This window comes from Bufo bufo, chromosome 2 (genome assembly GCF_905171765.1).
Source record: "Bufo bufo chromosome 2, aBufBuf1.1, whole genome shotgun sequence".
In the NCBI taxonomy this organism is placed as follows: domain Eukaryota; kingdom Metazoa; phylum Chordata; class Amphibia; order Anura; family Bufonidae; genus Bufo; species Bufo bufo.
Genome location: NC_053390.1, coordinates 737901652 through 737928560, shown reverse-complemented (window position 1 = coordinate 737928560; position 26909 = coordinate 737901652). Strand labels below are relative to the sequence as shown.

The window sequence follows — 26909 nt, the reverse complement described above, 5'->3', positions numbered from 1 at the left end:
CCCCATAAGGTCATACAAGACCTCTGGGGGACATTTACTTCACTTTTTCTTTTTTTTTTCACAGTTGATTTCTCCTGTAACTGGGGCTGACATAGTAGCCCCAGTTACAGGACAAATGCACCCCTATAGAGGCTGTACAGCAGCAATCCAGCGCTGTACAGCCTCACAGCAGGGCTGATCGAGGTCTCTGAGAGACCTCACACAGCTCCTGCACACTCCGGTCACGGCGGTCACATGACCGCCGGGCCGGAACAGGAAGCGCATAGCGCTTCCTTCTCTGCAGACACAGCGCTCGGTGAGCGCTGTGTCTGCAGCGATCGTGAAGGCAGGGACACCTGGGCACTGTCCCTGCCTTGTCTTAGGGTTGCCCTGCTGTCACTGACAGCGGGCAACCCGATCAGCAGCTGCACGATTAGCGTGCAGCTGCTATTTCTGACAGGACGTTTTAAAACGTGCTGTCAGAAATAGACGTCCACCCATAGGACGTTTATATCCTATGGGCGGACGTGAGGCGGTTAAGAACAGCTCAGGCAAGATGGCCGCCCCCATAATCATGTTCATGCTCTAAGATGAGTGGCCCTAGAGGGGTCTGCTCTCCGCTCTATGGAATGCTGAAAATTCATGTTAATGTTTGTAAAACGTATATTAGGACTTACTCTCATGACTGTGATAGGCCTGGAAAATACGGTCTGTGTGTCAGCTGCATCTCTCGGGCCAACAGTGGCTCCCCTGACCTGAACCGACTGCATCATAGTCATTTATGATAGTCAGTTTCTATTTGATTTGCTGGACTATCGTACTGTATTCACACCATCATTGTGCCCTACGATCAGTCAACAGTCAATTCAGGTGAAGGCGTGCTGCGATGGTTAGGGAACATGAGGCTACAGACAGACCGTGTTTCCCAGGCTGAACTAGCGTGATACTTACTGACAGAGCAACTTTTGTAAAAAAAAAAAAAAAATCTAAATTGTGCACATCATTTCACCCTCTCCTTCACCCAGAGGATCCTCCATTGGGCTCAGTCTCTGAAGCCATAGAGGGCCTCACAGATCCAGGAGAAAAAATCCCCTTTGGAGCTATCACTTGCCACTAGGGTCTATTTCTATAATTCGAAACCTCTGAGATTTTATCAATGATATGGGGGTTGGACCCCAAAAATTATTTCCACTGGTGGGCCTGAAGAACCACAGTCTGACACTGCCTTCAAACTGAATATGGAGCGTGCAAACCCCTGTCAGTAGAGCCCATTGTAGGCCAGGAGAGAGAACCAGGTCAGGGATAGTTTGAAGGAAGGGGGCTTGTGTCAAAGTTTAGAGATCATAAACCCATAGCTCTAGTGCTCTATTTTGCTGAGTGCTTCCATGAAAAGATTCAGTATACCTTATACTGCAATGTATTCAGCCAGGCCTCTGTTCAGTCTGGGCTTAGGAGTCCAGAGGGGGGTGCTTCGCTGAAAAACAGTCTCTTCCTTGTATTATAGCTGTCAATCACTGATAGGACCACCCACTGGACTCCTAAGCCTGAATTGAGCTTGTTGAATGTTTTCCTGAATCTTTTCCTACAAAAATATATCAATCTGCTTGGCTCCATCTGCTCTATAACATGGTGAAACTCACAACTCCTCCCCTCTTGAAAATTAAATCAATAAGAAGATGCTTTTGTAAGTTTGCACTTTACTCTGAGTTTTGCCTAGTTGTGCCTAATTAAGCCACTGTTGATGACGTCAGGTATAGTTGCATGAGTTTTCGTCTCCTGTTCTAGCTGTTGAAGTACTCTGGAGACCTCAGCTTTGTATCTGTGCTTGAATAACATATTCTAGTATGTGAGGAATGCAATAATATTCCTGTGTTTTTGGATTAGATGATTCTCCTTCTGTCGTGGAGCTTTGACGAGATGTTAGGGCATGCTGAGGGTTCTTGTTCTGCAGTCCCTGCAGGTTTATTATCCCTGGCATGAAGGTATCAAGTGTTCTTCTTCATTATATTGAGTCTTAGATGTGTTTTAAACTCTTAGGCCTCATGCACACGACCGTTCCGTTTTTTGCGGTCCGCAAAAAACGGAAGCCGCCCGTGTGCCTTCTGCAATTAACGGAACAAGCGAGAATAGGACATGTTCTATTTTTTTTGCGGGGCTACGGAACGGAGCAAAGGATGCGGACAGCACACGGAGTGCTGTCCGCATCTTTTGCGGCCCCATTGAAGTGAATGGGTCCGCATCCGAGCCGCAAAAACGGCGGCTTTGATGCGGACCCAAACAGCTGTGTGCATGAGGCCTTTAGTCGGGGAAGAACCCAAGTGATGGTTCAGTTTCTTAGGCCGAATGCACACGGCTGTGGAACACGGACGTGAGTGGTCCGTGGTATCCCGGCCTGGCATCTCGCTGACAGCAGGAGCGCACACCGTCATTGGTTGCTATGACACCGTGCGCTTCATGCCACCGCTGCACTACAGTAATACACTCGTATAGATCATACGGCGTCATTGGTTGCTATGACACCGTGCGCTTCATGCCGCCGCTGCACTACAGTAATACACTCGTATAGATCATACGAGTGTATTACTGTAATGCAGCGGCGGCATGAAGCGCACGGCGTCATAGCAACCAATGACTCCGTGCGCTCCTGCTTTCAGCAGGATGCCAGGCCTCGATACCACGGACCGCTCACGTCCGTGTTCCACGGCTGTGTGCATTCGGCCTTATGTTCATGCTTTTTGTCTTTTTTTGGAGTATGAGTAGTGTATGCCTGAATGTCAGCTGTGCTGTTTCCCTCAGAAGAGGACAGCCAGAGGGGAATGATCCGTGTCAGGCGCGCTCAATCCCATACAAAGAGTTAAGGCGGTGGAATTTCACACGTAATCGTTTCAATTATGCAGCAGGCATTCTTTTGGAATTTTCTCACTGATCTCAAAAGACTGTTGTGCTGTATGCCAGGGCCTGTCTGATGACTACGCAGACTGATCGTTCCAGCGAGATGCAGTAAATTGGGGACGCTATCGCTGGAAGGAATGACGTGCAGTCAGGACACAAATTTATAATGACTGGATGTCTTGCATGTCTTTGTATGTTCACGTGTAGTTGAGGTGTCTGGAAAAACCCACATTTTAAAGGTAGAGCATGATATGAACGTCATCAAAATCCGCCCAAGATAAAAGGCACTAAAGGTTTCTGTTCACCCTAAGGTCTTGTTCACATTTGACGTCCATGGAAGAATCCGTCTGTGTTTCATCTATGAAGATGTCCGTGTTTAGTCATATGTATCCGTTTTTTGCCCTTTGTGTCACCGTCTTCCACGAGCACAGTTCAGCTGAGATCCAGGGGATCTCCTATCAGTGATCTATTAAAAGCAGACCAAACACGGATGTTATCCATGTTGTTGTCAGTGTTTTTTTACTGACCCAAAGACTATAATGGACACTTGCGGTCCGCATCACAGACCAAAGTAGTTCATATTTTGTTGGTACCTGAGCTGTTAGGCTCCATTCACACGTCCGCAAATGGGTCCGCATCCGTTCCGCAATTTTGCGGAACGGGTACGGACCCATTCATTTTCTATGGGGACGGAATGGATGCGGACAGCACACAGTGTGCTGTCAGCATCCACATTTGCGGAGCGCGGCCCCGATCTTCAGGTCCGCAGCTCCGCAAAAGATAGAACATATCCTATTCTTGTCCTCAGCTTGCGGACAAGAATAGGCATTTCAATAGGGGTGCCGGGCGGGTGTGTTGCGGATCTGCAATTTGCGGGTGCGCAGCACACCACGGACGTGTGAATAGAGCCTTAGTTCAAAATGCATGCGTCAGTGAATAATAGGTATGTGTAGCTGATCCGAACATGTGTTTTAAAGCTAACATGTCAACGATATGTTTTTCTGCCAGTTAAAACCAGATAGTAGCACATATCCTTTTTTTCAAATCCGTTGTTATTTTCTGATTGTAGATTTATTTATTTATTCTGTTTTCTGAACATGATTATGGGGGCGGCCATCTTGCCTGAGCTGTTCTTATCAGTATTTAGAGATCTGCTTTACAGCAGCTCCCATGGTCCATAGACACCATGATCTGGAGGAGACCTCGTTGACTTCTACGGGAGAATTTTCAAGACATACTCTTTGATCTGTGCAGATGTCAGGAGGGAGTAGATAAGCTGTAATAGCACTTATTATGAGTGGTGGTTCCTGTGTTTTCTTGCTCGATGGATAGATAGATGTGATCTGTTTTTGTAATTCTGTCTGATTGTAATGAGGAAAAGTTCTTTGTACAGACCAGGAAGCGGCACCTAATATTGGGTCAGCTACAGGATTACATTCCCCCCCCTAATATAGATATTGACATGGACAATTAAAAATAACATCTTTCAAAATTCAGCATAAAAACAGGAGATAATTTTCTGATGACCTGTTCCATTTTAATGGAGAAATGGGGATCTAATGTGATAACTACTGACAGAACAGCTTTTAACATTTTTGTTTCTAAGTTTTTCTCGTAACACCCACCTACCCCACCTTCATCAGGTTTAGAAAACAACTTGAATACCATGACCTTCTTCAGTAGAGCCCCTGGAGGGAGACCATTTTTTTTAAGAGGGGGCTGTATATGTAAATTTATAGATTAGAAATTCATAGTGATATATTATGTCTTTAAGCCCTAGCGCTGAGTTTCGATAGGTGTGCTTGCATGAAATGTGATATAGTGTACTATTGGCGGTTTATATGTTCCGAATTTGTCGGATTGATAGCAGTCAGTCAGCAACAGTTCTTACTTTGTGTGACTATTTGACTTGTTTTGTTCTTACCCATGACATTCTCACAGAGCTTTTGGACGTCACCTAAAGTAGCTTGTGATGCTTCCTGTTTAAGCATTTTGGATGTACAGTAGCTGCCTGGTTAGATCTTGGATATAGCTTGCTGCTTCTGTTTAATGATTGCCGATTGTGTTATTCAGTCCTGCACATTGTCCGTTTGTTTGCCATGTCATACATTCTTACTAAGCTCTCATTTCCACTGTGCCAGGTGTCTTCTTTGTTCGATGAGGATGCAGTGCTGTGTATTACAGTGAGCAGCGGAGGGTTTGTTATACAGTTTGGCTGCACAGTTTTTGTTTAATTGTTTAATACATTTTTGTCTAATGGATACCAATTTTTTTTGCTTTCTTTTTTGAAAACATACCAGGTATATAGTTATTTTATCACATCATTCTGACTGTTAATAAAGGTTGTTCTATAACAAACTGTATCTGAAGAAAGACAAAAATCGTTGGAACTCTGTCTTGACCCTGTCATATTACAGGTCCTGAGGTGACCCCAGAAATTGTTCCATTCTAGAACACAGTTCACATTTAGTAAGATTCTTGTCCTCATAATTTATAGGTTCTTATTATGCTGAGGTTTTTGGGTCTTGGGGAATTAAGTTTCTCTTTGTGGAGGCCGTCAAGTTGGAGTAGGGAGTCTTCTAGACCAGGCAATGCTCCCTGGGAAAAAGGAAATATAAACAAAGAATTTATTCAGGAGGACAAAAGCTGGCTCTCTAGTGCCACCTATTAGATGGCTACCCTATAAGTCGATGTCCGACCCCTTAAACAAGTGATTAGAAAATGACTTGGGATCTAAGCGAAGATCAGAATCATTTCCAAAAGAAAAAGACACTCCTCTGTAGACAACTATTTTCGGTTTTTGCCCCTGTTCAGTGCAGGGCAGGGTATTGGTTTGGCTGGGTGAGATGCCTTTGATGTAAATCAGGGGAATTTAAGTTTCAAGTGGTGGAGACTGCTTCGTTGGGAAGGAGTCTTAAAGTCCAGGCAGTGCTCCCTGGGAAAAAGAAAATGCAAATAATCCAGAAGGCAGTCACCACATGGAAAAAAATTCCCCCAGACCCACATCCAAGGCCTCTCACCCAGTGAAACCAGTAGGTTTCTTTTGGGAAATATTCTGATCTCTGCTTATATCCCTTGACATTGTCCGAAGGCCTGTTTTAAAGGGGATTTCCGGTACTTCAATACTGATTACCTATTTTTAGGATAGGTAATCAATAGGGATGAGCAAACTTTTTTTTCAGGTTCGGCATACAGGGTTCGGGTTATCTAAGAATTCCGTTATGGATTCCGCTACCATGGACCATAACTTATTGTCCATGGGAGCGAAATCCATAAAGGAATTGTTAGATAACCCGAACCTTGTACGGCCTAGTCATCAATACCAGACCCATGGGGGTCCAAGACTCAGTTCTCCCATTGATCAGCTTTTTCGGTCAGCCATCTGCTTCTGTCCACTGTGTAGTTTTTGGCGCTGGCTTACCGCAGCTCGCCTCCCATTCATTTGAATAGGAGCTGAGGTGCAGTACCCTAGCACAGCCACAGTGAACAGATCCTTTTACTTCTATAATTTCTGGCGCCAGCAGCTGACTAATCAGGTGATCGGTGGGGTGTTGGACCTGCACTGATGTAATATTGATAACCTATCCTGAGGATAGGCTATCAATATTTATTATTTTATTTATTTATTATACTCAACATATTCTGCAGCACTTTGCAGACATTAGCATCAACCTGTCCCCAATGGGGCGCACAATCTAAGTTCCCTATCAGTGTGTCTTTGGGGTGTGGAAGGAAAACTGAGTATCTAGAGCAGAACTTTTCCTGTTTTTGGTCAATTAGGATTACCATAATTATTATTATTTGCCAAATGCCAGAATAATGAGAGAGAGAGAGAGAGAGAGAGAATGTTTTAAGGCATTTTTATTACTTTCTGCAAAGTCAAACGTTTACATACATTTCATTAATATTTCGGTCAAACGTTTTGGATATCCTTCCACAAGCTTCTCACAATAGTTGGTCGGAATTTGGGCCTATTCCTCCTGACAAAACTGGTGTAACTGAGCCATGTTTGTTAGTAGCCTTGCTCGCACCTGCCTTTTCAGCTTTGCCCATAAATTTTCAATAGGATTGAGATCAGGGCTTTGTAATGGCCACTCCAAAACATTGACTTTGTTATCCTTAAGCCACTTTGTAACCAGTTTGGCAGTATGCTTCGGGTCATTGTCCTTTTTGAAAGACCCATTTCCGCCCAAGCTTTAACTTCCTGGCTGATGTCTTGAGATGTTGCTTCAGTATTTCCACATTATCTTCTTTCCTCCTGATGCCATCTATTTAGTGAAGTGCATCAGTCCCTCCTGCAGCAAAACAACCCCACAACATGATGGTGCCACCCCCGTGTTTCACAGTTGGGATGCTGTTCTTAGGCTTCCAAGCTTCTCCCTTTTTCCTCCAAACTTAACGATGGTCATTATGGCCAAAAAGTTTAATTTTAGTTTCGTCAGACCACAGGACATGTTTCCAAAAATGTAGGTCTTTGTTCCTGTGTGCATTTGCAAACATTAATCTGGCTTTTTTATGTTTTTTTTTTGGAGTAATGGCTTCTTGTTGGCAGAGTGGCCTTTCAGCCAATGTTAATATATTGACAAAATCCTACAAGCTTCCGCCATCATCTTCGCAAGGTCTTTTGCTTTTGTTCTTGGGTTGATATGCACATGTCGGACCAATGCACTTTTATCTCTGGGACCCAGAACCCTTCTCCTTCCTGAGCAGTATGATGGCTGGACATTCCCATCTTGTTTGTACTTGCGTATAATTGTTTGTACAGATGAACGAGGCACCTTCAGGTATCTTGGAATTGCACCCAAGGTTGAGCCAGACTTGTGCAAGTCCACAATTCTCTTCCTGATATCTTGGCTGATTTCTTTAGACTTTCCCATGATGCTACACAAAGAAGCAGTGTGTTTCAGGTGTGCATTTAAATACATCCACAGGGTGCCTCTAATTAACTCAGATGTTGCCAACAAACCTAACAGAAGCTTCCAAACACATCATTATATGGGCAGTCCAGAATTGTTTAAGGGCATAGTAATCTTAGTGTACGTAAACTTGACATTGCAGAAAGTAAAATATTCTCTCTCTCTCATTATTCTGGCTTTAATAATTATGGTAATCCTAATTGACCAAAAACAGGAAAGGTTTATTCTAGTTTTATGCCAGATATTGAGAAAAACATGCATATTTGTCTTTTTATATAGTGTATGTAAACTTCTGGTTTCAACTGTAAGTACCAGAAAACCCCTTAACCGACCAGATAGTAACTTATAGGACAGTTATCCAATAGGTGGTGTTAGAGACCCAGATTTTGTCCTTCTAGATAATAGGTTATTTACAATGATATTTTTGAGCCCACCCTATGACTGTAGCTGAAAATTGATCTCCCTGTCTAGTATTTTCATAGTTTAGTGTTCGTGGGTGGGAATGATGATAAAATGTTTAAAGCAGCAGAATACCTTTTCCTCATTCATTATTACAACACAAAACTTGCATCACAATTTTTTAAGATCTGAAACAAATGCATCAAGCCATGAGGCACACCTGATTGAGACTGAAAGAGCTTGGCCTGTAGTAAGCGTGATTGCAGCATGATGTACAGTTAATTGAACGTTCTTGTTCTACACAGAGGTAATGAGACATGAACCCTGTGTGGGAGGCTCATGATATAGGTGCAGTTCCGGACGTCCACACTCCTTTGTCCTATAAACTACAGAAGAGTTGTGAGAATAAGAACGTTCCAAAAATCTGCAAATCAAAAAGCAGTTAGCTTAGCCCAGCTGTTTCCCTTTAAGAGACTTTCCAGACTTCCAGAACGCTAGCTTCTTGCTTCTCGCTTCTCCCATTCAGCCTAATCTCCATGGGATAACCGTCTTGTCTTTTTAGGTTTAATGGATGTCTATAAGGCTGTGGTCCTGAGTGTGGTCCAGAACTACAATGTGAAACCTTGTTTAAAAAAAAAAAAAAAAAAAAAAAAAAATAATCTCCTTCAGTTTTTCCACCCGGCCTGAAACCTTACAGTGTTTAAATGGTGGGAAGTCAAATGGAACGCTAAAAAAAGACATCCACACCAGGCTTTCTATGGCTTAATCTGTATATTAAGAGGGATTGGTGTCTCCCTAATCCTTTAATAGATCCATCACATCTTTTGACCATAATCGGATTGCTGCATTCGGTGTAACTTTATATTGTGAGCTTACCTCTTGGAAACGTCTGCTTAACAGAACATGGTGGCACTGTGTCAATCTGTGTTCTTACCTGATCCCTAGATGTAATAAAGAACAATTGTAGAATTGACATTGAAATGATAACTTGTAAAGTACTTTTACCACTAAAAAGTGAAAAAGCATTGCAGAGCAATAAGAACGTCCAAGAGCCCTTCTTGTGGTTTCTTGTAGGTTGTGTCTTCCAGCAGTTGTACCCCTAAATGAGAAATATGCCTAACAGTGCAGCGATGGCATTTTGGTTTCTGCTTCAGCTCTGACCAATCTTGTGTCTCTGTCTGGAGAATACATCTAGGGACCTGTCACCTAAATGTATTAGGGCATGGGAGAAGGCACGTAAAGGGAGTCTGTCAATTCCAAATCAATTATCATATTGCCATGTAGGATAGGTGCCCATAAACATAACTATATCTTTATTGTGACAATCCACAATAATCCACATTTGGTGGGATTGCTTGTTTTACAAAATGCTTTGGGAATTTGTGACCATATTCTCAAGCTGAACAAGGAGGTTTTTGGTGTTTATCTATCAAGTTGCTGTTCTTTCAGTCATCCCTGGATCTCTTGCATCTGCAAGAGGGGGCTTTGATATTTGCTCGTAGGAGCCATTATGATGGGCACTAGAAGCTTACAGAGCACAATAATGATGAGAAGAGCCAAACAATTTTACACATCTTTGGTAATCCAGTACAATGCATATGTCAGATAGAGAAACACTGAAGTGCCTGCGGTGCGCTAGCCTACAATCTTTCTACTGATCATATGTCGATGGCCTATCATAAAGACAGGTCTACAGCTATATAGTGTCTTTGTCCTACTTTAGACCTACAGCTATATAATGTCTTTGTCCTTCATTAGACCTAATTAAAGGTGTTTTTCCAGGAATACAAATTAATGTCCTAACAATTCTTTGGCCAGCAAGTCTCAATTTTGACACTTCCATGTATGTTCCTCTCTGGAAAACAGGCATGCTAATGGGGGAAGGGGGCGTTTTCATATTGCATGCCACATATCTCCTAGTAAGGCAATGAAATGATATAGGAAAAATCTAAACAGTCTATTTCTTGCCCGAAATTGGTGGAGAGATCACTCTTTAGCCATGTTCATGGATATTGGATTGTTGTCAGATCATACTATATTCATCCCGATCCTCAGGCAGTGTATTTTGCATAAGAAGCAGTGCTGGAGGATGAGGGAGCAATATGTACTTGTGCAAATCCATATTGTAGGATATATGGACATGTAAAAAGTCTCTTTGAACACAGAGACCAAATTTTCCATGCTATGGGGGAAATTTATCAGGAGGGAAATATTTGAAGTCAGTTTTGCTGGAGTCTGCATTGGAATACTTTGTGCCAAATATATCAAATGCTGCACATTGTTTGTTAAATTTGGTGCATCATTAAAGGGGTTCTCTGGTTTTTTATTTTATCTGCCCATAGTGTGCCAAACACTGCATTTTTTTTGCCCAAAATACCTTGATTTTCATGTCTGTACTTCCCTACCCATTTTCTTTGCATCATTTCATCCTGGCAGGATGTTTACATACAGAACTTCCTGTTTTCATCAGCTTTCTATTGAGTTTTCTGACCAATCCCAGCATACTTTGCTCTGTAATGTTTCAGAGGGGTTGCCCCACCTGCCACACTGTTCTATCTGCAGTAGCCATGCCCCCTACACCTTCCCTCTCTGTGTTAGCTAGACATAGCCTTGTGAAACAGAGCAAAGCATGCTGGGTTTAGTTAGAAATCCCAGCAATAAGCTGATGTACACAGGAAGTTCTACATGTAAACATCCTGCCAGGATTCAGTGATTCTGAGAAAAGGGAAAGGACATGAAAAACAGGTATATGGGGCAAAAATATGAAATCTTTAGGGTATTCTGATCAGATTAAAAAATGTCATTATGAAATCAGAAAACTCCTTAAAATGTAACACTTTTATCTAGAAATGCTACTCCAGTTTTCGTTACGTCACTCCTTTACTCGAGTGAGATTGATCTCCGATAAATCTCAAGACAAACTAGTTAGCATAGCTAAGCATGGCCTCTTTCCCATTTACTTTTCAAAACTTTGGTGAGTGGAGTAAACATGCAAAAAGTCTCATTTTTGGGCAAATAACTCCAAAATGTTACAAAAGTCCTACTTTGTAACTTTTTTTAAGCCAAAATTCTGATATTCAGGGTTTGATATACCTCCCCTATATGTTTAGTGCACATGTATTGCATTGACAGATGAGTTTTATAAAAGAAAACGTATAGAACCCTTTAGTTTAGTGGTTGTTTAAAATATATTTTTATAAAAAAATATCTTTTTACGATGTTTTCATCCTCAGAAATGTTATTTATTTCATACGTCGTCAGCCAGGATTTTTGTTAAGTTGCTGGATTTCTGCTGTTTTCAATCAACAAACACAACTTATCTTGTTTTGGATGTTCGGACCACGACTTGTTCCAGAAATTCTTGCTGTAATAATCACAAGTTTTTCAGTGCTGCAGAACTTCCAAATCAGGTCAGGAGTTTATTAAAACTGGTATCGAATCCACTGAAAACATGACTTCTCTCTACATACCATTGTGTTTCAATGCCACAAACCAAAAATGTGTCTAGCGGCTCCCTGAGCAGTCTGTGGTGAGACAACACCCAGAATCCATGCCTGGCTTGTTGCTTTAAGGCCATTGTGCTTCTAAATAGTGATTCATGAAAACCGCAGCAGTCATTGAGTTTTTCTGGGTGGGAAGGTCATAATCTATACAGTCGGCACATGCATGTTTGCATAATTAACGTGTTTTTTTTTCTTAATTTTGCATAATATTCTTATCTGTGAGAACCGTGACATTTCTTTTGCTGGTAAATTCATTTTAGAACTTTTTACATATATTTTTTTGTTGTTTGTTTCAGTTTAGTCTGGTTTAGGAAACTCATTTTCAAATTTTATTTTAGGGAATTCTCAGTTAGTAGAGGGGAATCCATTTTTTGGGACCTGAGAGCTGTTACCATACTGGAGGACCTGGGATGACCATGAATTACATGGATAACCCATTGGTACTGGGCGCTTTGAAATGCTTAATTTCACCTCAAGTGGCACTGTTGGGGAATTGAACAAGTTTCCCAACAGATTACAATTGTTCACTGAGCAACCCAGCTGCAAAACATCTCATTTTCACAGTACCCTTGTCAAGGCCGTCTTTAACGCCGGGCAAAAGGGGCAGCTGCCCCGGGCCCACTTGCTCCTGGGGGGCCCAAGGCAGCTGCCTCTTGAGCCCTGCTGGCCACTAGAGGACCTTTCATGGGTCCATACTTTATTAACTAAGTAGCAGGACATGTAAGGCAAACATAGGGGATGTCCCTGCACTTACTTTTATTTCTAGGCGCCGCTCCGTTGCGCCGCTGTGGCCCCCGTTACATTCTCCCACGCTGTATGCTAAGTAACAGCATCGGAACACCAGGGAGGAGACATCAGCTTTTCTCAGTGGGCGTTTCTTCTCCCTGGCTGTAGTGCTGTCCAATCGCAGCCCAAAACGCAGGGAGAAAAAAAACTCACCTTCTCCCTGGCTGTGACATTCTGCGATGCGATTGGACAGCGCTACAGCCAGGGAGAAGGAACGCCCAGGGATAAAAGCTGATGTCTCCTCCCTGGTGTTCCGATGCTGTTACTTAGCATACAGCGTGGGAGAATGTAACGGGGGCCACAGCGGCGCAATGGAGCGGCGCCCAGAAATAATAGTAAGTGCAGGGACATCCCTCATGTATGCCCTACATGTCCTGCTACTTAGTTAATAAAGTATGGGCCCATGAATGCGACAGCGGCACTTGTGTACTCCCTCTTGCCCAGGGTCCAATCAATATTAAAGACAGCCCTGACCCTTGTGTGCAATAAGCAATTGTCTAAAATGAACAGGCAATCACAATATACATACAGTGGAATGCAAATGTTTGGGCACGCCTGGTCACTGTTACTGTGAATGTGAACAGTTAAGCAAGTTGAAGAAGAAATGATCTCCGAAAAGCATAAAGTTAAAGATGAAACATTCCGTTTGTATTTTAAGCAAAAACTATTTTTTATTTTCATGTTTTACATTTTCAAAATGACAAAAAAAGAAAAGGGCCTTAAGCAAAACTTTGGGCACCCTGCATGGTTAGTACCTAGTAGTACCCCCTTTGGCAAGTATCACAGCTTGTAAATGCTTTTTGTAGTCCAGCCAAGAGTTTTCAATTCTTGTTTGAGGGATTTTTATTCATTCTTCCTTGCAAAAGTCTTACTCTTTTGAAGTCTATCCACAGATTTTCAATGATGGTCAGATCAAGGGACTGTGAGAGCCATGTTTAGGGGTGCACCACCAATGAGGTGAAGCGATTTGCTTCAGGCAACACCAGGTAGGGGCAAGAGGGGGCAGCAGAAGGGGGATTATCTGTTTCTGCAGTATAGTATTGGGAAGCACAGTGGGCACAATATGTGGCGCTGTATTACCCTGTATGTTTTGTAGCGCTGTATGTAATGTTCTCCAAGTATATCTTTAACAGTAGGGCTGGAGGGAAGGGGTTAGGTTAAGGGAAGGGGTTAGGGGTGCCATTTCAGATTTCGCCTCAGGCATCAGAAAGGCTAGGTGCACCCCTGGCCATGGTAAAACCTGCTACTAGGTAGTAACCATGCAGGGTGCCCACACTTTTTTTTTTTTACTTCAGACCATTTTGTTTTGAAAATAAAAAAACATGTTTTTTTCCTTAAAATACAAAGGGAATGTGTCATCTTTAACTATATGCCTTTTGGAGATAATTTATTCTTTAACTTGCTTAACTGTTCATATTAACAGTAATTTTGACAATGGGTGCCTAAACATCTACAGAAAGATGTATGGATCATGAACATACAGTATGATTTATCATTCCCCTATTCAGTCAGCGACCACATGCTATCCTATTTTCAGAAATTAGTGCATATTTACACCTATAACGCCCCTTTAAAGGTGACTTGTCCTGTGCCTGCCCGAGATCTAAGGGCAGCTACTGAAATAGCCACGTGCTGTACATGCAAAGTGTACGATCAGTGAACTGAATAATGGATGAAAGTCTGTTGATGGAGATGGCAGGTGTAAAAACAATAGTAAGTAACCATATGTTTGTTCTTTCAAGTCGTGTTAAAAGAAGTGCACTTAGTATAGGACTCTACGTGATGGAGGGAAGAGTCGTTAGATTGGGAATGTTAGCATCAAATTCAATGATCAAATATTCAAATTTAATGTACACTATGGAGCTTAAAGGGATTCTTCAGGAATGTTTTAAAATGGCTGCCATCAACCTGTCCTAGAATGTGAGCAGGACTGGTTGCCTCCACTTGCAGAGCTGTCTAGAGTGGGGAAGGTCCTCACTACACTGCGCTACAATAGATGGTAATGATGTGATCCTAAGTTTCTCATACAGTGGACCACAGCAACAAGTATACCAGGTGATATACTGAGTAAGGCTACTTTCACACTAGCGTTTCTATTTTCCAGTATTGAGATCTGTCATGGGGTCTTAATAACGGGAAAAAAAACGCTTCTGTTTTGCCCCTATTCATTGTCAATGGGGACAAAACATAACTGAACAGAACGGAGTGCTGCAAAAAAGCATGCTGCGGTTTTCTTTCCATCATGGGATGTGGGGCAAGATGGAACTGTCATGACCAACAATGCAAGTCAATGGGGACAGATCCGTTTAACTCTGACACAATAGAATACGGATCCGTCCCCTATTGACTTTCAATGGTGTTCATGACTGATCCGTCTCGGCTATGTTAAAGATAATACAACCGGATCCGTTCATAACGGATGCAGATGGTTGTATTGTCAGTAATGTAAGTGTTTTTGCTGAGCCCTGCCAGATCCAGTAAAAATGCTATTGTGAAAGTAGCCCAAGTCGGCTATAGTGTTGACATACATGGGAACCTTTTGTCAAAAGGTATATGTTGAGAAAAGAAATATTCTGAATGTATAGTATACCTCCAACAGTAGGTACCAAATGCAGTGTCCACACAGCCTTACCTGGTTCCTCTGGACTAGAATCAGAAGTTCTGCCTTTAGACATCTGAACCGTTTTTCATGGCAATGCTGGTGAATGTTGTACTGTGGTTGACCTCCCCTTTCACTTGATCTGAGCCTCCCCCATAACATTCATCTTCTCTACTTTCCTGTCCTACTGCTTTACTATGACAATGTCTATAGAGGAGAAAGGCCAGGATCACAAGATCTTGGTTGTTGATGGATGATAGAGAAGCAAGGCCGGGCTTACGTGATCCTGGTTGTCGGTGGTTGCTGTTTTTTTTAAAATAAGTAGCAGTACTTAACATGTCCCACAGCTTGTTGATGCTGTCCTCTAACTTTTGGCACTGGCTCGTAGACCTAGTTAAATTGGTAGAGAACTAGGATCATTTGAATAGAAATACATGTCCTACGTTTTGCTACTTCTGTAATCATTGGAAACTGTTAAGTAAATTTGTCATGTTCTTGAAAACCCTCTAGACTAAGTCCCCTGTACAATGCCAGCTTGTTCCAGAGCTCTGCCAGCTGTAGGTACCCTCACCATCAGATTACCTAACGTTAACAGACAACCAAGGTGTAATTTTTCTATGAAGAGGTTTGTAGGAAATCAATTGATATGATTACTGGCAGAACATTGTTGACCTCCTGATATGTCCATTGCCAAGCACATTGGGAGGCACAGGTCTCTTCATCAGTTTGATGCCTATTCTGTATGTCTGTGCTCTAGAAACTGAAGTCTACACCAGCTATGAGCCAGTGTAGATTTCACCTATAATTTACACTAATTTCTGGTGTAAGTTTATAGTAAATCTGGCGTACCATATGACGCCCTGCCGCTCCCGCGAAGATCTGTCCCTTTTCTTAAGACACAATTGGGTTGCTTAGCCCTTTAGTGCCTGTCCAGCTCTCTGAGAGCTAGATTATATCTGGAATTGATATGCTGGTGCTTTGCATCTGCCAGTCACATCCCACTGAGGCCTACACTGCCAGACCATATTGAACCAAGCATCTAACATTCATCACTTTGGCGTGCAGTTGGTAGTTTTGACGATCCCAGTACGCATGCGCGGGGAAGCGTGAGAGGACACGCTGCATATTCAAGCTGGCATGTAACGGAGGTCTGTCTGTGGGAGACGAGCGCTCATTGTGTTAGGTTCCGTGAGTAACAAATCTATGAAGCATTACTGAAAATAACAACTGATCAAAGAAAGCACTTTATAAATATATTATATAATATATGCGCATTACCTACCAGTTGACTGGCAAGCAATATAATAAGCCACTCAACCACAAGGGAACATTGGAGAAGACTGTTATGACGTTCTATGAGTTTGTTACCAATTAAGAGAACCTTGCAATTTAGTTGACACCAAAAAGAGATGCAATCGCCAAATATTAACTGCACGCCAAAGTGATGAACTGTAAGACAAGGAAACCGTGTTTTTAAAAGATTTTTTATACATAAGAATTTTTTATATGAACATTATATATGTGAGAGCTCTGCATTTAAAGGGAGCTTGATCATATGATAGGGTGTATGAATTTCAGGTTTTTTTATTTTTATTTATGCCTCATGCAGACGTCCGTGAGATACCGGACTGGCATTGCAGGAGCGCATGGCGTCATAGCAACCAATGACGCCGTGCGACCCTGCAATGCCAGCCCGGTATCTCACGGACCGTGTTCCACGGACGTCTGCATGAGGTTTAACTGGTGTGCATCCTCTATTCTATTGTTAATTATTTTGAATACTCATGTGGTCTATGCCCTTGAGAGTCCATGAAAGGGAATGGAGGCTCCGTGGCATTCCAGGAGATTTGATAGGTACGGCTTATTCTGTTGTATGGTGCCCATTCAATTTCTATTGCTGTTGCGTTTTAGAGATTTCAGTACATTTACATTGAATGAATGGTTGCTTGTTTTACCATCAAATATTAGCATATTTGAATAATTCCATATTTTTGTTTCAATTTTCCAGCAAGTTACGGGCAGAAGTTTTGGCGACAAAGACTTCCGTACCGGACTGGAGAATGGAATCCTTCTGTGCGAGTAAGTCAAACTTTTTTCTTCTCTTTTCATATCCTAAGAGAAGAGCTTTGTGCTGCAGTTCAGACATAGTCCAGACATGTAAAGCTTTTGTGACTGTGGTTTGTATGTCTAATGATGCCGACATCCCTGCACAATATTATATAAAAGAGGCATGAAAATCAAGAGGAAATTCCCAGGAGACCATTAATTTTACAAATCCTGTCCTCGTATATGATTCTGTGGTGTCCTTATATAGTTCAGCGATAGTAAAGAGCCAAATCAAGACCTAAAACAATGGCGGCGCTCTCTAGTAGCTGAATCGAGAACCATAAAATCAGTGGATTCGAAGTATTAGGTTAAATTCCAAATAAATTAAAGAAACAATAGATGTGATTGTCAAGTTTATGGTGGATTCACATCACGTTTTATGCCTCCATTTAATGTATACGTTGGGGGGAAAAAAGGATACAAAAATGCAACACGCCATGTTCTTCCTGCAGAGTTCGGTAAAAAAAACGTATACTTTTTTTTACAATGGTAAAATGGTATATTTTTTAATTTTTTTTTTACAGTGATACTCTATGGTGAACAGATGCCTCTGTATGCTCATCAGTCTGAGGCATCCGTTTAATGCATACATTAAACAGAAGGAAAAAACATGATGTAAACCCAGCCTTAGATGTATATTTACATGGTTTTGATGCATGGACCACTTTATCAGGGTGTTGTCCATGTAGGACGAGATGTCCAGGGTTGCAAAATATTTCAGATTTCAGCCTTACAACAGCAACCCCCCCTGAATCCTCCAAAACCACTGCATTCCCATAAATTGGAAAAGTGGATCCACACCCCTGTATAATAAGGGAGCTCACTTTACATATGGCGGGTTGGGAGGTATCTATGACATATTGTACTTTTTTCATACGAAGGTCATTGTTGCAGAATTTTTCTGCAAAGAAACAAGTCTCGGCATTGTTGGTGAAATGGTTTGGTGAAACAAAGCGTTTTACTCATTGCTAATATGTATCTATGTTTTCAAAACTAATATCGCTGCACTTTAAGTTTTTGCAAAAACAGATAAACACCAATATAATAATTTAAAAAAATTATAATTACCAAACTTTTGCTGCTGTGCATGTGTGAGCCACTAATATATGAAGTAGGATGTGCTGAGGTTTAAATAAATGCTGTAACCTCTTCTGAGATGTCTAAGTAACTCCCAGTACACAAACATTTTTTGGAGCATCTTTTCATATAACTTTGGTGTTCCATTCCTCAGTTATTACTACTAGAAGCTTATTAATGAATCTGCAACCGTGTGTTTTCATTGTGGCCATGTCACTGCTGACCTCCTGACGAAGCCTTTTCCTGGCGAAACGCGCTTCGAGGTACAGCTCTGTCCAGATATCCGGTGCTTCCACACGTTATGGGTAATTGATGCATTCCTATGTTTACTGCTAGTGTCCTTATGTATTAGTTATTTTCTTATTATGCTACCACTGTCGTGTCCTCGCTCTGTTTATACTTTATATTCGTGACCTAGCCCTGCTTTCTAACCACTGCAGGCTGGCCATTACGATTTTCATGGGCTCGTTTGACACGGTACTGGTGGCAGTTAAAGGGGTTCTGCACTTTCATTTAACTGATGATCTATCCTCTGGATAGATCATCAGCTTCTGATCGGCGGGGGTCGGACACCCGGGACCCCTGCCGATCAGCTGTTTGAGAAGGCAGCGGCGCTCCAGCAGCGGCGCTCCAGCAGCGGCGCTCCAGCAGCGCCGCGGCCTTCTCACTGTTTACCGCCGGCCCACTGACGTCACGACTAGTATCAACTAGCGTGGGCGCGGCTAAGCTGTGTTCACTTGAATGGAGCTTAGCCCCGCCCACGCTAGTTGATACTAGTCGTGACGTCACTGGGGCAGCGGTAAACAGTGAGAAGGCCGCTGCGCTACTGGAGCGCCGCTGCCTTCTCAAACAGCTGATCGGCGGGGGTCCCGGGTGTCCGACCCCCGCCGATCAGAGGATAGATCCAGAGGATAGATCATCAGTTAAATGAAAGTGCAGAACCCATTTAATATTATGTACACTCTGGATATGCATCTAGCCATATGTTATTTTGGGTAATTTTACATTAGACCCACCAGAGTGTGGTTTAGTATCCTTGGATTTTCTGGTTTGTTCCCCTGTCAGTACGGTGCATGTGAGGGTGGGGATTGTTGCTCCGATACACGGGCGTCCCGTCCTCCCATGACCTTGTGCCTTATGTCATTGTATGTATATTTCATGTATTAATAAAACTTCATATATTTATCCTCATTCCTTTTGGGGCTATTGGTTTGTTTTTTTTGGTCATGTCACTGCTGAAGCCACTGTAGGAGCGCTAGACCATAGAAGTAAAGCGGATTTATGGACGGCACAAGGCGCAATATCACAACCAGGTGTTACAACGGATCTCAGTTTATTCATAATAAACTGAAATCCGTTGTAACGCCTGGTTGTGATATTGCGCCTTGTGCTGTCCATAAATCCGCTTGACTCCTATGGTCTAGCGCTCCCACAGTACCTTGTGTCCACCTGAATGGCGTCCTTGGCTCCCGCCTAAGGTGTTTGGACAAGTTCGGCTGCACCAACCAACAATTATCTTCATCCAGGCCCTCATTGTGGTTGCACCCAATCTGATGCAACCCAAGTAGGTGAGCAAAACCACCTCTCCTGTGTGAGGGCAACATTACCTAACTTATTCACCCTATGAGCACCATTCTCATCTCTTTTGCCACTATTTACTGCTGAAGCCAGTCATTGGCTTCAGTGGGAATTGTGACCATGCCCATGCTGCGCCGGAGGTAAACGCTTCAGGGATCGCAATGTGGACACATCGGTGCCAGCATGGAACTGGCGGTGAGCACGTAAGCATGAATCTTCAGCTTAATGGGGCAGGCTGTGGGCACTTGCTAAATTGTCCTTATTCCCAGAGAACCCTTTTAAGGATTCCTACGTCCAACTCCAACCGATCAGGCTTGGTACAGTAGATAAAGGGGGAAAAAAAGCTTCCTGCTCACCACCAGCAACTTGTAAATCTTGTGCTCTTGACCAGTGTTCCTGGGCAAAGCAACATTACAAAGAACACGTCGCCTCATGGTTTCTGCACAAGGCTTGTGGCTATACCAAGTGTGCACGAAAACCACAGTCTGTTCTCAGGCGATCCAAGTGGAGGGAAGACATTGGCGTCATGAGGGGCTCAATTGTGTCACAAGATAATACAATTCTGCTGCATGTCCACTACACGCCACACTGTCTGCAGTAAATTAGGACACTCCACAGCAATGAGCCTCTCAATCATTACATAGGATGGATGGTGGACTCCTGCAAGTGCCACATACTGTACCTTTGACTTCTGTTGCCAAAGTTCCTAACTAAACCAGCTACAGATTACACTTGCAGGGGATCTTAATACCGGGGAAAAAAACGTTTCCATTTAGTCCTCATGCATTTTGAATGGAAAGAGATCCGTTCAGGATGCATCAGGATGTCTTCCTTTCCGGCAGCATTCCGTTTGGTAACCAGACACAAAACTGCTGCACGCTGAGGTTGTGTGTCCGGTCATAAAAAACGAAAAAAAAAAAAAAATATGGATCTGACACTGAAAACAATGCAAGTCAATGGTGAAGGATCTGTTACCCATTGACTTGCAATGTATTTAGTGACTGATCCATTTTTTTCCATTTTGATTTCACACAACCGCATCCTAACGGAACGGAGGCGTCCTGATGTGCAAAATCAAAACGGATCCGTTTAATTCCGGTATGGAGATCCTCCGCCGATTCTCAAAACCAGAATTAACAATGTAAGTGTGAAAGTATCCTGAGAGAACTGAAATATGGAAGAACACAAATGTAAAACCAGCCACAATTACAGTACAGTGGTCTATCCTATGCATTTAGCAGCCTGACGTGTGCTTTCTCTTGGAAATATAATAGTTGGAATTACGCCCTAGGGAACCGCTCTGCATTTTACACTTCTACAAGGGTCATCCCTGTGGTTTTAAGTGAGCTCTCTTGGACAGCAGGATTGTATTGCTGATATTTTTATTGCTGATAGTTTTTGCTGTTGTTTGTTTTTTAAATTGATATTTTATAGTCTTTCGTACAATATTTTATTACACTTTTTATTGAACTCTGACAACCAGTTCAAAAACACAACCAGAGATCTGAACATTACACTGTACATACCACACAAGTCAACAGAATAGACCTATCCCCTGACTGATACATGTTTGATCAGTCTTATCCTGAATAATAACTGTATTTTAATACTTCCTTCCTCTTGTTTACAACAGTATGTGGATTTGTTTTATCCAAACTTCTCATATAGTTTTATATGAAGTAGGGTATGCAATGGGTCCTATGTCCGACCCCTACTGATCAGTAAGTGGCAGCACATCCTAACAATGGGCTCAGCCTTTTGGAGCGTGTGCAGTGCAGTTGATGAAGACACTGCCCAGAGAAGGGCCCAGACAGCGCAGGCGCAAGCACAGCAGTGAGGTGCTCCTGCCTGAACTGATGAGGTCAGAAGGGGGAGGAGCAGGATTTCCGATTCAGATGGGAGGGCTGGGCTCTATTTTGAGCAGGTACTGTCTCTTGGACTCTTTTATGCTTATTTGTATACCAATATAAAGATGGTTTTCAAGGGCAATAAAGGTCTAAAAAGCAACACAAAAGTATGTCTGGGATAGGGTGTATGTAAACTAGAGGGCACCAGTTTAAAACCTGTATTGGTGGTGACAGGTTCCCTTTAAAAGAACTAAGTTGCAATAAAATTTTAAAAGTCTTTTACGCGTTTTAAGCACAACCCTATATACAATATGTACATACCGGTCAGTATTCTTACTTTTATTGATCAGTATGTATGTAAATATCGCAGAATCACCTTTTTCTATTTAAAAGGGTTTTCAGGATAGGTCATCACTATGAGACTGGCGCAGGGCTCTGACTCCTGGCACCTGACGCTCACCGGAGCGCTGGTGGGCGCTGAGTTTTTTATGGAATAGCCCCCATGTCATTATACTCCCACATAGGCTTTGTATTTAGTTTGAGTCCCCTCTTTTCTGAAGGCAACTGATTTACAATAGTTCCATGATTAGCTGAACAGCAGCTGCAAATGTGTAGGTTGCCCTCTTTATGATATAGGAGTTTTGCATTGCTTCCATTATGTAATCTGTATAATTATGTCCGCCCTCCCTCCATATGTTACTAGCTATGTGGGTGGCTTCTTGTCTTTTTTTTATGTGCACACGATTTGGGGTTTTGAAAAGTAGTAATTTTAGTCTAATTAGTGTAAGTGACTAGAGACTCTATATTGTGTGTTGAATGAATGACTGTGAGATCATGAATTGAGCAGGTCTGGGGCAGGCATGGCGTATGTATTAAGTGCGGAAATAGGGGGAGAGCGTTTATCGTCCGGTAGTTACAATGTGTTTAGATGATTGAGTTCTAAGGCTAGAACGCAAAGAGCAGTATATTTAGCTTCTATATTTGTATTAGCTTGTTTACAGGATAAGGTAACATGGTTGACATTACTTGTAAGTAGCTGCATTCTAGTGGCAATGTAATTGCTGCAGATGTTTAGGCTTTACATCAATTAATGTGGTTGTCCGGAATTAAGAATGTTGCCTAAGAGCAGGAAATGGTATAAGACAGACAGATAGACCCTTTCACTTTTTTAAAGTTTTATGTTGTGGCCTTGTGCTAAAATAAAATAAAAAAAAATCATGTTTCTCCCCATCATTGTGTAACACCCCAGAGTGGTGTTGCCACTTCTGCACCTTGCTACTCTCTTTATTGGTCTAACCTCATGTCATCTAATGCATTTATTCCAGGTCATCCACACTGCATTTCTAATGTAATTATTCATGTAATGTGCCTGGTTCACCAGCAGGTGGCAGCAAATATGGCAGAGCTATAGTTAGAGAGAGTGGAACTCTCCATTCCATTCTAACCCCCCTCTGTAGGGGAGTGGGCCAGACCTACATCCTGCAGGAAGGGTGGGGCAGAAGTTTTAGTCAGTATAGCTTACCCTTTGATAGGGGAAGGGTGTGCAGGGGCACTTCTCTGCTGGACGTGTCCACGCCAGCCAGAGCACCTTAAGCTTTGCTGGCCATGGAGGCCAAAGCTTGAAGCCTCAGGAGCTAGGAGGAAAGTTCCCTGGCATAACCTAGAGTCAGACTACAAAGTGAAGTGCAGCATACAGAAGAAGCTGAGTTGTACAGCCAGCCTGTCCGTACAGCAGAGTCAGAGAGAAACAGAGTGGAGTTTGCTTTCCAGTTTCATGCTAAAGCCTGCTGGAACCAGGACAAAGCCTGAAAAACCGTTTTGGAGAACTTCATCTCAAGTTCAGCTGCAATCTGCGGTTTTGTGTCCAGTCATAAAAACAGGAAATAACGGATCTGTCACTGAAAACAATGTAAATTAATGGTGACAGATCAGTTTTTTTCTGATTTTGATTTCACACAACCACATCCTAACTGAAAGGAGGCATCCGGTTAAGGCTCCATTCACACGTCCGCAAATTGGTCCGCATCCGTTCCACAATTTTGCGGAACGGGTGCGGACCCATTAATTCTCTATGGGGACAGAAAAGATGCGGACAGCACACAGTGTGCTATCCGCATCCGAACTTCCGGGCCCTTTCTCCGCAAAAAATAGAACATGTTCTATTCTTGACTGCAATTGCGGACAAGAATAGGCAGTTCTATGGGGGTGCCGGCCGGGTGTATTGCGGATCAAGGGGTATGTCTCCTCTGCTGTTGCTCAGAAGGTGTGTCTGCGGAAGCTCTCGTCCTATCACGACTCAAAAGGCATTTGAAGGATGAAACTGAGCATGTGCGGCCATCTCAGTGAGCAGGTCAAAGAAATAAGAAATTAAGTGGCCCTATACAGATACATTTTATTGAATAACTCAGTGGCTATACAAAAATTTTTATTGCATGCAATTACAAAAGTATTCAGATCCAGGTGCTGGTTTGAAAACTGTAGAATATTTTTCTTGGGCTAACCTCTTTAAAGTAATAACCATGTTAGGCTACTTTCACACTTGCGTTCGGAGCGGATCCGTCTGATGTTTCATCAGACGGATCCGCTCCGATAATGCAGACGTTCGCATCCGTTCAGAACGGATGCGTCTGCATTAAAACTTAGAAAATTTTCTAAGTGTGAAAGTTGTCTGAGCGGATCCGTTCAGACTTTACATTGTAAGTCAATGGGGAACGGATCCGCTTGAAGATTGAGCCATATGGTGTCATCTTCAAGCGGATCCGCCCCCATTGACTTACATTGTAAGTCTGGACGGATCCGCTCGCCTCCGCACAGCCAGGCGGACACCCGAACGCTGCAAGCAGCGTTCAGGTGTCCGCTCACTGAGCGGAGCGGAGGCTGAACGCTGGCAGGCGGATGCATTCTCAGTGGATCCGCCTCCACTGAGAATGCATTGGGGCCAGACGGATGCGTTCGGGGCCGCTCGTGAGCCCCTTCAAACGGTGCGCACGAGCGGACACCCGAACGCTAGTGTGAAAGTAGCCTAACTTAATCTTCTAAACAAGCTAATGCAAACATAGAAGCTATATATATACCTCGCAATAACAGTTCTTACTGTTCTATCCTAAGAACTTAGTTACCTCTATGACTTAATAAAATCACAGTGTAAAGACTGGACTTCTGTCAGAAACAATACCTTTAGCTGCAAGTGTTTTAGGCCACAGCCATAGACCACATAATATAATAAACTAGAATCATGATATGAAAGAATTCTCAATATTATGTAAACATGAATCTCATTACTACATATTTTAGTATATAACAAATTTTTCATCAACATAAAGCAGACTGTCCAGGATAAGAAAAACATGGCTTTTTCTTACAAAAACAGCACCACTCCGGTTCACAGGTTGTGTTTAACCCTTTCTACCCCGGGCCAGTTATCACCTACCTGCCCAATCTGACATGTGGTAATAACTTTGGAACACTTTTAATATCCAAACCCTTCTCGTGACACATTGTACTTTATGACGGTGCTAAATTTGATTCAATATATTTTTCCTTTATTTATAAAAAAAAAATCACAAATTTTACCAAAAGTTTTGAAAAATTCAATTTTTTCTCAATTTCAATTTCTCTACTCTTAAGACAGATAGTAATGCCTCATAAAATAGTTATCAGTCATCATTCCCCATATGTCTACTTCATGTTGGTATCATTTTGTAAATGTCATTTAATTTTTTTAGGACGTTAGAAGTTTAGAAGCCATTTTTTTAAAATTTTTAACAAAATTTCGAAAACCATTTTTTAAGCACCAATTCAGTTACAAAGTGATTTTGAGGGGCTTACATAATAGAAACCCCCCATAAATGACCCCATTTTAGAAACTACACCCCTCAAATTATTCAAAACTGATGTCACAAACTTTGTTTACCCTTTAGGTGTTCCACGAGAATTAAAGGAAAATGGAGGCGAAATTTCAAAATTTCATTTTTTTTGTGCAGATTTTTCATGTTAATCCATTTTTTTCTTGGGTCACCAGCAAACTAAACCTCAATATGCATTACTCTGATTCTGTAGTTTACATAAATGCCCCATATGTGGTGGTAAACTGCTCTATGAGCACGTGGCAGTGGTCAGAAGGAAAGGAGCGTCATATGGATTTTGGAGTTAGGTTTCGTTAGAATAATTTTTAGGCACCATTTTGGATTTGAAGAGACCCTGACGTACCCCTATAAGTGGAAACCCTCAAAAAGTGATCTCCTTTTGGAAACTACACCCTGCAAATAATATATTAAGGGGGGTACTGAGCACTTTCACCCTCTAAGCGTTTTACAAAATTTGAAAACATTTGGCTGTGAAAATGAAAAGTTTCATTTCTTCCAATAAAATGTTGCTTTAGTCCCACATTTTTCATTTTTATTTTCACAAGGGCGAACAGGAGAAAATGGCAGGACTCAGAACTGAAGGAGCGCCATATGGCTTTTGCAGCACATATTTTGAAGGATTGGTTTATGGGCACCATTGGTTTTTATTTTTTTAGTGATTGTCTTATGTGGGGGCTCTTTTTTTGCCTGGATGAGGTGACCTTTTTATTGGTTCCATTTTAGGATACATAAGACTTTATCGCTTGGTATTACACTTTTTATGAGGCATATAATGTGATATTTTTATAGAGCAGATTGTAACTGACGCAGCGATACCCAATATGTCTATTATTTTTGTTACGTTTTACACAGTAAATGCATTTTTGAACAGAATGAAATCTTGTTTTTGTGTTGCCATTTTCTGACTGCCCTATTTTTTATATTTTTCTGGCGATTGTCTTGGGTAGGGTCTCATTTTTTGTGGAATGAGATGGTGGTTTAATTGGTACCATTTTGGGGTACATAAGACTTTTTGATCACTTGGTATTACACTTTTTGTGAGGCAAGGTGACCAAGAACGACTGTTTTGACATAGTTTTAAATTTTTTTTTTTTTACAGCATTCACCTGAGGGCGCATCTCATGTGATATTTTTATAGAGCAGGTTGTTACGGATGTGACGATACCCAATATGTCTACTATTTTTTTTTTAAGTTTCACACCGTAAATGCATTTTTGAACAGAATTAAATCTTGTTTTTGTGTTGCTATTTTCTGAGAGCCATATTATTTTTATTTTTTGGGCGATTGTCTTAGGTAGGGTCTTATTTTTTGTGGGATGAGATGACATTTTGGGCTTAATACGCCATTTTGTTCGCTTGGC

At 42.1% G+C, this 26909-nt stretch overlaps 1 protein-coding gene across 4 annotated transcripts in view; it reads left to right on the top strand.

Annotated features, from left to right (window-relative positions):
- LIMCH1 (LIM and calponin homology domains 1) overlaps window positions 1-26909 on the top strand; it is a 264731-nt gene that overhangs the window by 65688 nt on the left and 172134 nt on the right. For all 4 annotated transcript variants that reach the window (XM_040418931.1, XM_040418932.1, XM_040418933.1 and 1 more), the window contains exon 2: window positions 17083-17153. In XM_040418931.1, the coding sequence (XP_040274865.1) occupies window positions 17083-17153 (71 nt within the window). The remainder of the gene's footprint in view (window positions 1-17082; window positions 17154-26909) is intronic.